General features: G+C 54.2%; 1 protein-coding gene across 1 annotated transcript; it reads left to right on the top strand.

Annotated features, from left to right (window-relative positions):
- Positions 1-5856: 5856 nt before the first annotated feature.
- Positions 5857-9609, top strand: LOC103170562 (C-X-C motif chemokine 11). Its single transcript, XM_007669179.3, has 4 exons — positions 5857-5962; positions 7569-7695; positions 7829-7901; positions 9310-9609. The coding sequence occupies exons 1-4, from the start codon at positions 5902-5904 to the stop codon at positions 9352-9354; spliced, it is 306 nt and encodes a 101-aa protein (XP_007667369.1). The 5' UTR covers positions 5857-5901; the 3' UTR covers positions 9355-9609.
- The last annotated feature ends 1111 nt before the right edge of the window (positions 9610-10720 follow it).

Below are 10720 nucleotides of genomic sequence, written 5' to 3'. Positions count from 1 at the left end.
CCCAACCGGAGGGGTCGAGAACGTTTACCTCCAGTGGTCCAAGACGGACATCGCTCCTGTGTCTCTCCCAGTCTGGGACGTCTCTCTCTCCCGGACAGGACCTTCTCTCCAGCGCTTTTCTCTCTTTCCCTCTCCAGGACATCCAGAAGACAAGGTCGGTCACACCTGTCCCCACTCGCCCCACCCGCCCGGAGACCCTCGGCCCGTGGGCGGCCCAACGGGGAACCGATTTTTCAAACTCGCCCCTCCACCGTCTCGGCTCTTCTGGTCCATCCCGACGGACTTCCCGTAGCCGTTGTTTTCAAGAAGCGCATCCACCCGACCCGGGTCCTTCCAGAATAGGCCCTTTGTCCGTTGAGAGACCCACTCGGCCTCGACGGAGCCGCTCTCTGAAGGTCAAGCACAGAGCCCCGTTTGTTGGCGGAAAGACCCCGGCTAATTCATTTCTCTGGAGCCCGCGGGCTTGCGGAACAGCAGCTGCTTCTGGAGGAAATAATAATAATCATAATACTTGTGGCAGTTGCTAAGTGCTCTTCCTCGACACCAAAACACTGAACTGAGCACTGGGATAGATCCGGGATTACCAGGCCGTCCAGACTGGAAGCGCGCCGTGTGCAGGGAATGTGTCCGTTGTTATTTTGCACTCTTCCAAGTGCTTAGTACGGGGCTGTGCACACAGTAAGCGCTCAATAAATACAGTGGGATGATTAAACGTGGTGCTCGCGGAATAAGCAGGAGGGAGAACAGGTAACGAAGCCCCATTTTGCGGATGAGGGAACTGAGGGACAGAGAAGTTAAGAGACTGACCCAAGGTCACACAGCAGGTCAATGTCAGGGCTGGGATCGGAATCCGGGGCTTCTGACCTCCAGGCCCGTGCTCTTTCCGCCAGACCGTGCCGCTTCCCTCGGAAATGCTCACGAGTGGGAGAAAATGTTCTGGAAAGAAGAATGGTGAGGAGGAGGTACCAGGCAAACTGACAGAGAAAGCGGCATTGACTGTTTTCTTCCCCCTATCAACGTGGCTTAGTGGCAAGAGGACGTGGGTTCTAATTCCGGCTCTGCCACTTGTCTGCTGGGTGGCTTTGGGCAAGTCACTTAAGTTCTCTGTGCCTCGGTGACCTTATCTGTCAAATGGGGATTAGGACTGTGAGCCCCACGTGGGACAACCTGATGACCTCGTATCTGCCCCGGCACTTAAAACAGCGCTTGGCACATAGTAAGCGCTTAACAAATACCATCATTATTATTATTATTATTATTAATAATCTGTTTTGTTCTTATTTTTATGGTATTTGTTGAAAAAAACCAGAGCCCGTGAAAATTGCTATTCCATATGAGGATTCTTGTTTTGTTTTTACCGATTAATAATAATAATAACTGTGGTATTCGTTAAGTGCTTACTATGTGCCAGGCACTGTTCTAAGCACTGGGGTGCCTACAAGCAAATTGAGTTGGACACAGTCCCTGTCCCATGTGGGGCTCACCGTCTCAATCTCCATTTGACAGATGAGGGAACTGAGGCCCAGAAAAGTGAAATGACTTGCCCAAGGTCACCCAGCAGACAAGCGGCGGATCGGGGATTAGAACCCATGACCTTCTGATGTCCAGGCCCGCGCTCTATGCGCTACAAAATGGTCCTGACCTCCAATCCGGTTTTTTTCTGCCTAAAAGCCATCAAAGAGTCAAGCGGCTCTCCAGGTCCAAGGAGGGTGGGGAAAGAGGAGACGGTCTGTTTGATTTCTAACGGTCAGGCCCCGTCTGCGACTTTGGGAGTTGCCCTCTCCGGGAAAATCCAACAGACAATGACTCTCCTTCACCTTCAAAACCTTACTGAAAGCCCATCTCCTCCGAGAAGCCTTCCCTGACTGCGCCCTCCTCTCCTCTTCTCCCTCTCCCTCCTGCGTCGCCCTGCCTCGCTCCCTTTATTCATCCCCCCTCCCGGCCCTACCCCACTTATGTCCCTATCTGTCATTTATTTATTTATACCGATGTCTGTCTGCCCCTTTGGACCGGAAGCTCGTTGCTGGCAGGGAATGTGTCGGTTACTGTTGTATCGTACTCTTCCAGGTGCTTGGTACAGTTCTCTGCAGACAGTGAGCGCTCGATAAATGCGACTGACCGAGAATCCTGGCTTCAGAGTTGGCTTCTGAAGGTCGGGGCCAAGCAGAAAGCAGCAGGAAAACGTACGAGGCTCTCACTTGCACACCGCTGGATCTTATCAAAAGTTATTAGACTGAGGAAAACACGTCCACGTGAAGACACAAAACAGCTTCCCAACAGGACCAGCCTCTTCAGGCTCGATGTCCAGCCAAATTAATTATCATCACTTAGGATGATATAGGTGAGTGGGTTTTACAAGGTCACACAGTGGTGGGTGAGGTGGGATGGGGGGGGGTCACTCTATAGCCAAGTGAATCTGTAGGGAAAGAAATGGCAAAATGCATTTATCATTTAGGAGAAAGCCTCATCCCAAAAGGGAACTCCCTCGGACCTTTCAGTCCAGGAATCAACCTTTTTGGGGTGATCTGGGGGCGACATCAGCGTCGCGGTGAACGTTGCGGTGAGGTGGTGCCAACCGAAGGACGTCGCGGTGAGGTTGTGCGGACTGACGTGTCGGGGTGACGGTGTCCTGAGGCACTGCGGATTGAACAGCGTCGCTCAGTGGAAAGAGCCCGGGCTTGGGAGGCAGAGGCCATGCGTTCTAGTCCTGGCTCCGCCACTTGTCTGTCGTGTGACCTTGTGCAAGTCACTTCACTTCTCTGTGTCTGGTCCCTCAACCGTAAAAAGGGGATCGATTCTGTGAGCCCCACGTGGGACAGGGATTCGGTCCAACCTGATCAGCTTCCAGCTACCTCAGCACCGCCCCACGGCACTCGCGTATGTATCTATGATTCTATTTATTTATATTGATGCCTGTCTACTGGTTTTCACTCAGTCGTATTCATCGAGCATTTACTGTGTGCAGAGCAGTGTTTGATGTCTGTCTCCCTCCCTCTGGACGGAGAGCCCGTCGTGGGCAGGGACCGTCTCTCTTTATTGCTGGACTGTACTTTCCAAGCGCTTAGGACGGTGCTCTGCAGACAGTAAGCGCTCATTAAATACGATTGAATGAATGAATGAATAAATAAATACCGTTGGTTCGATTACGGCTTCTCCTCCTCCTCCTCCTTCTTCCTTCTCCTCCTCCCGCTTCTTTCCTCTTCTTCTTGTCCTCTTCCTCCCTCTCTCCCTTCTTTTTTTCTCTCGCTCCTCCTCCTCCTCTCCCTCCACCTTCTTTTTCTCCTCCTCCTCCTCCTACTTCTTCTCTACTTTCACTACTATTTCTGGGAAGCAGCATGGCTTAGTGGAAAGAATACAGCCTCTGTAGCCGGGGACCCGGATTCTAATCCCTCCTCTGACCCTTGTCTGCTGGGTGCTACGCTGCTTCTCAAGATTAACCCACACGGGGAGCCAATCCACTGTCTTGGTGTTATTCACTCATTTCATTCATTCATTCAGTAGTATTTATTGAGCGCTTACTGTGTGCAGAGCGCTGTACTAAGCGCTTGGAATGTACAGTTCGGCGACAGATAGAGACCATCCCTGCCCAGTGACGGGCTCACAGTCTAAACGGGGGAGACAGACGGCAAAGGAAAACAGAAGAAAACAAAAACAAGACAACATCTCTAACCAACAGAGCTCACTCTCCCAAACGCTCAGTACGGTGCTCTGCGCAGAGTGAGCACTCAATAAATATCATGGAGGGAATAAACGAATGAAGGAATGGGTTTCAAGAGACCGTAAGCTTCTCGGCGGCAGGGAGTGCGTCTACCGACTCTGTCGTACTCTCCCAAGCGCTTACTAGACTTAGTGGAAAGAGCCCGGGCTTGGGAGTCAGAGGTCGTGGTTTCTGATCCTGCTTCTGCTACTTGTCAGCTGCGTGACCTTGGGCAAGTCACTTCACTTCCTCTAGGCCTCATTTCCCTCATCTGTCAAATGGGGATGAAACCCATGAGCCCTATATGGATCACCCTGATGACCTTGTATCTACCTCAGCGCTTAGAACAGTGCTTGGCACATAGTAAGTGCTTAACAGATGTCATCATTATTATTTAATACCGTAGACTGTAAGCTCCTTTTGGGAAGGGAATGTGTCTGTGCCTGTGCACAGGGCTCTGCACACAGTAACTGCTCAGTGAATACGATTGACGTCGACTGACCGACTGGCTTAGTACAGTGCTCTGCACACAGCGGGTGCTAGGGGATACGGGTGATTGGCTGATTGATAAGAGGCATAATCCGGACCCTGGGAAGCAGCAGAGTCAGAGACGTCAGTCGGACAGAGGAGCAGGGTCAGAGCCCAGAGGGAGACGCAGGTGTCCGCCAAGCCCAGGTTCTGGCCACGCTAGCCACGTGGGCTTCAGGCCTCTCTAATAATAATAACAATAATAATAATGGTATTTGTTAAGAGCTTACTATGTGCCAGGCACTCTACTAAGTGCTGGGGTGGATACAAGCAGATCGGGTTGGACACAATCCCTGTCTCTCATGGGGCTCACCCTCTCCATCCCCATTTTATAGAGGAGGTAACCGAGGTACAGAGAAGTGAAGTGACGAGCCCAAAGTCACACGGCAGACAAGTGGCGGAGCAGGGATCGGAACCCAGGACCTTCTGAGTCTCCGGCCCGTGCTCTATCCATCGGGCCACACTGCTTCTCTCTAGGGTGGTGGGCGCGGGGGAGCGGTCGCTAGGGTGACGCTCCTGCACTCCACCCTGCTCCCTCCCAGAAGGGAGGGACGGTCCCCTGGCCTGAGAGATGGAGCGTCCTCTCGGCCTCTCCGAAAGCCAACAGTCCGGCCAAGGAGGGCGGGAGAGCGGGGGTGTCACCCCCCCCGACTGCTGAGAGCGAGACCCTCATTCCCAGCTCCCCGCCTGGAGGATCTGGGAAATGAGAGATAGAGCCGTTCTATTCCATCTAGAGATCCAGTTTGCGCCACACAAGTCCAGCAAGGGTCACCCTGCCTCCTGGTCCTCCTCGAGCAAGTTGCCGGCCAGATGGGCTTAGAGAGCGAATCGTGCCCAGCCCCAAGCCCGCCCTCCTCCTCTCCAGCTTTGTTTGCCGGCCGGTCTTTTCCCAGAAGAGGGGGAAGATCCAGAGACGAAGGCTCCCACGCCTTGAAAAGAGGAGCAATCCAGGATTCCACTGGGCTGGAGGAACAGGAACAGGCTATGCTTCGAGGAAAACGAAAGTAGTGTGGCTTCCCAATTATCCAGACAGCTTGGCCGGGGGCCTCGTCCAGCCCTGGGAGCGAAAAACTCCTAGCTCGATCCAGTGGCCGGTCACCCTGGGTGGGATCCTGGCTCTGAGTTCCGGGTTCTCCCGGTCGTTCGTTCACCCTCGCCGTCCCCAAAAGACACCCCCAAGATGCCCCAGAGAAACATCACCGCCTTTCTCCCCGGGCATTCCAGTCTGCGACGGGCTGACCGTCAAATGTTCACGTCGGTCACTCGGTCGCATTTATTGAGCGCTTACTGTGTGTTGAGCACCATACTGGGCGGTTGGGAGAGTACAACAGAACAATATAACATACCCTGCCCACGACGAGCTCACGGTCTAGAGGGGCAGACGTCCCGATTTCACGACGGGTCGACCGACGGGTTTCGGTCCCAGGCCTTGCGGTATCCTGCTCCGGGTCCAGAAAGGGAGACGGAGGGAGAGAAAATGGGTGCATTTGCTTTAGTATCCTTTTGGCGCATAACCAAAGGAATTAATCAAAGGGAATTCCCGGTCCTGTGAGGTGGCAGGGTGAGCGAGGACAGGGAAACCTATAAGTAAAGGGGGACGTCTTCCGTCTTTATTCATCATCCTTGAATCCCCTGAGGTAAGACGGCAGCGGCTACAGCCCCGGCCACCCCCAAGCATGGCGGGGAAGGCGTCTAACCTCCTCGTGGCCCTGGTTCTGCTCGCCACACTGATGCCAGGTACTGTTTTCCCCTTTCCCTCTCCTCTCCCCCATTTCCTGCCCCCCACCCTTCCCCCGAGGGCCTGGGGGAGGTGGTCTGGGGGGGCTACCGGAGTCCCTGCCCGGGTTGCCCGCCCAGCCCCGGTAGGAGGGCTGGGGGGAACCTTTGACTACGGTCGGGCCACCACGGCCGAACGCTGGGGTGAGGGACGCGGGAGCTGGAGGAGGGAGAGCGGGCTCTGTCCGGCCGTCACGGGTCACCCCGGCCCTCCGGCCAGTCTGGTTCACCTCCTCCGGGCTGACGGGGCCCAGTGACCGCTGAGGTACGGTTTTTATTTCCTGGCCGGGCCGGGTGGGGACTGAGCAGGGCCGGGCCACCCCTCTCCTCTTCTTCAAGCCGACTAGGATCACGTCTCCTCCAGGAAGCCTTCCCCGACCCTAGTCTCCACACCCTAGTCTCCCTTCCTCCTACGTCCCCGGGGCATTCGGGTCCGGACCCTCTGAGCATTTTAGAGAATTTGAGAGAAGCAGCCTGATGTAGTGGACAGAGCCCGGACCTGGGGGGTCAGAGGTCGTGGGTTCTAATGCCGACTCCGCCACTTGCCTGCTGTGTGACCTTGGGCAAGTCACTTCACTTCTCGGGACCTCAGGTACTTCACCTGTCAAATGGGGATTCATTCATTCAACAGTATTTATTGAGCGCTTACAATGGGCAGAGCACTGTACTAAGCGCTTGGAATGTACAAGTCGGCAACAGATAACAGCAGTGAAGACTGTGAGCCCCACGTGGGACAACCTGATTACCTTGTATCTATCCCAGTGCTTAGAACAGTGCTTGCCACATAGTAAGTGCTCAACAGGTATTATTATTATTGTTATTTTAAAACTCTTCTCCCAGTCCCACTGCCCTTATGACCATATCCTTATTTTCAGTTGCTACTCCCATCTGTGATTTATTTTAATGCCCACCTTCCCTGTTAGTATCAGCTGCTTGTTAGTAGGGAACTACCCCTACCCCTCTGTTTCCCTCTCCCAAGTGATTTTAGTAAAGTGCTCTGCATGCAGGAAGCGTTCATTCATTCATTCGGTCGTATTTATCGAGCACTTATCGGGTGCAGAGCACCGTACTGAGCACTGGGGAGAGTACAATATAACAACAAACGGGCACATTCCCTGCCCACAGCGAGCTTACAGTCTAGAGGGGAAGACAGACATTAATAGAAATAAATAGATTACGGATACGGACATAGTGCCGTGGGGCTGGGTGGGGGACGGATAAAGGGAGAGAGTCAGGGTGATGCAGAAGGGACTGGGAGAAGAGGAAAGGAGGGCTTAGTCAGGGAAGGCCTCTGGGAGGAGATGGGCTTTCCATGAGGCTTTGAAGGTGGGGTCGTCGTCGTCTGTCGGATCTGAGGAGGGAGGGCGTTCCAGGCCAGAGGCGGGACGTGGGCGAGAGGTTGGCGGCCAGATAGGAGAGATCGAGGTGCCGGGAGCACTGACTGTGGACGGATGGCCTGACGGCATCGTCCACTGGGTGGCCCGGGCCCAGGACAGCCTCACCCAGCCTGGGGGGGGACGGCCGGACCCCCACCCCCAACCCACGATGTCCTCCCCCCTTCCTCCAGTCGTCCCCAGGTTCCGAGGGAGTCGCTGCCTCTGTATCGGCCCCAGAGTGAACTCGGTGACCCCGATGCAGATCAAGAGCATCTCTGTCTTCCTCCCGACCAGCACCTGTGACCGCAAGGAGGTGATGTGAGTGAGTGACCGACCGGAAGGGCCGGCCTGCGGGGAGGGCGTCGGGGAGCGGGCACCGGCGAGGGAGGGGGCATCGGGCGCGGGCCCGCAATCGGCCTGACGCCCCTTGGGCTCCGGTGTCCCCTGACAGCGTCACCCTGAAGAAGGGGAAGGGGCAGAGGTGTCTGAACCTGGACTCCAAGCAAGCTCAACTCATTCTCAAGGTGGGTCCTTCTCCCCGCCCTCAGGGCAGACCGAAGTCCATCCGGGAGAGAGGCCCCGGACCTTGGCGGTCCCCGAGACGCCGGGTGGGGGACGACGGCCAGGTGTGTGGGTCGGGGTGGGAAGTCCGCCTGTTTACAATGCTCCGATGCAGAAACCTTCTTGGGAAGCCTTCCTGGAAAAGGCTCTGACCTCTGAGCAGGGCCCCTTCCTATCTCCCAGCCAGATCTTTATCTCTTGTGGGCCCAGATTTGTCCCCCAACTTCCGCCTCCTCCCCCCCCGAACCTCCCACCCGGGGCTGCCCCTGAAGAGCAGGGTCGACCGATCCTTTCCCTCTCTCTGCTCTCCCCCCTTCTGAAAGCCGCCCCCTTTTTATTTTGGTGTCGTCTGGTTTTTCTCGTGGTGCTCGGTAAGAGGCTACTACGTGCCAGGCACCGTACTGAGCATCAGGGTAGATACAAGCTAATCAGATCGGACACAGTCCTCGCCTCATGTTGGGATCGCAGTCTTACGTTTTGCGTATTTTACAGCCGAAGGAACTGAGGCTCAGAGAAGTGAAACGACGCGCCCACGGTCACGCAGCAGACAAGTGGCGGAGTCGGGATTAGAACCCAGGTTCTTCTGACTCCCGGGCCCGGGCTCTATCTAGTCAGGCCCCGCTGCTGGGTGTTGGGCGCCTCTACAGCTGGGTTAGACACAAAAGAATCAGATCAGACCCACACGGGACACCCAGCCTAAGATGTAGGGAGACTGGGAATCAATAAATCAGTAATATTTATTGAGCACTTCCTGTGTGCAAAGGACTGTACTAAGTGTTTGAGAGAGTAAAATAAAGCAACAAACAGACACATTCCCTGGATACAACCCCATTTGCTTGTATGCGCCCCTGCGTTTAGTACAGCGCCTGGCATAGGGTAAGCCCTTAACAAATTCCGCTAATAGTGATGGTAGTGTTTGTCATATGGCATGCGCCAGGGTTGCCACGGTCCCTGTCCCACACGGGAGAGAGAACAGGTATTTTATCCCCATTTAACAGGTGAGGTTACCGAGGCCCAACGAATCGGTCAGTCATATTTATCGAGCCCTTACTGTGTGCAGAGCTCTGTTAATAAGCTCTTGGGAGAGGACAGTATAAGTATATACGAGTAGCCACGTTCCCTACCCACACCGAGCTTACAGTCCGGAAGGGGAGACGGACATGAATGTAAATTAATCAAACACCCGGGCCTTTCTGACTCCCGAGCCTGTGTGCCATCCCCTAGGCCATGCAGCTGTTGTTATTAGTAATGGTACTATTGTGCATTCCAAGCGCTTAGTACAGTGTTCTGCACATAGTAAGCGCTCAATAAATACTATTGAATGAATGAATATTATTACCTGATGGGCAGATCTCACTCTTTGCTTTTCAGAGAATAGTGGAAATAAAAAAGGTCCCGCAAGAGAAGAGGACCTGAGAAGCCCATCCCGAGGCTACAGTCCCGGACCTGTAAGCTCCCGGGGCCTGGTGGCGCCTTTTTTTCCGACCCCTCTCTCCAGGTTCCTCCCGGATGCCTGCAGCTCGAACCTTCCCCCCACGTGGCTGCTTTCCTTCGCTCGCCCTTGCTCCAGTCACCGTCCTCTGCGTACTGGGCCTTCTCTGCGCTGGAACCAAGGATAACCGCCAGGCTGCCAGCATATACTCTGCAATAAAATTGTGAACATTAAAACCATCCTGATGTGGGTAAGAATTTACCGTGGGAAGAAGCAGCTTTGCTGGGGTGGTGACTTTTTCATTCGGCCTATTACCCGAGGCTCTCCCTCTAGCTGGGGTAAGATTTTTCCGTCTCTTAGCTGTGTGCAGTAAAGAAGTCTGGGTTCATCCGCTGTGCTGATATACAGTGAGGGGGGAGGGAGCTGGAGGAGAGCTAAACCCCACCCCCGCCATCATCATCATCCTCACCTGTAGAAAGGGCACAAACTTTGTGGGGAGCCTACTGTGAGCAGAGCACTCTACTGAGCACCTACTATAATAATAATAAAAATTACGGTATTTGTTAAGCGCTTACTAGGTGCAGAGCACTGTTCTAAGCGCTGGGGTAGATACAGGGTCATCAGGTTGTCCCCCGTGGGGCTCACATTTTTTTAATCGCCATTTTTACGGATGAGGTAACTGAGGCACAGAGAAGGGAAGTGACTTGCCCAAGATCGCATAGCAGACAAGCGGAGGAGCCGGGATTAGAACCCACGACCTCTGACTCCCAAGCGCAGGCTCTTTCCACTAAGCCATGCTGCTACTATGTGCAGAGCACTGTATTGGCTGCCTGGTCTATGCAGAGCGTTATGTCAGGAGTCTGCTGTGTGCAGAGCGCTGTACTGAGCGCCTACCATAGGCAGAGCACTATACTTGGTGATCACTCTATGCAGAGCACTGTACTGGGTGACCACTGTATGCAGAGCACTGTACTGGCTGATCACTGTGTGCAGAGCACTGTACTGAGCTCCTACTGTATGCAGAAGACTGCTCCGTGTGCTTGAACTCATACAGTAAAAGTGAAAGCGTACCTGGGCTAAAAGTAGAAATCACCACCCGCCCCGGGCAGATAGCTCAAGACACAGGCAGTCCAGGGGACTGTGGATTTTCATTACGCTTTTTTAAAATCTCTGTTTCTATCTCTGACCGATGAGACGCCACGGACACGTCTCAGCAGAGAAAACTCGCTGTCCGCCAAAGAAGTATTCAGACGATTAAAAACTAGCTGATGAACGCCTTTGTTGTCTCTGATTTACGACCTCGGGAAAAAAAGCATCGTGCCAAGCAAACCAGCTCTGAAAATGACCCCG

Source organism: Ornithorhynchus anatinus, chromosome 10, assembly GCF_004115215.2.
Source record: "Ornithorhynchus anatinus isolate Pmale09 chromosome 10, mOrnAna1.pri.v4, whole genome shotgun sequence".
Classification (NCBI taxonomy): Eukaryota; Metazoa; Chordata; class Mammalia; order Monotremata; family Ornithorhynchidae; genus Ornithorhynchus; species Ornithorhynchus anatinus.
Note: the sequence above shows the minus strand (reverse complement) of the source record. Positions and strands in the feature narration are given on the sequence as shown.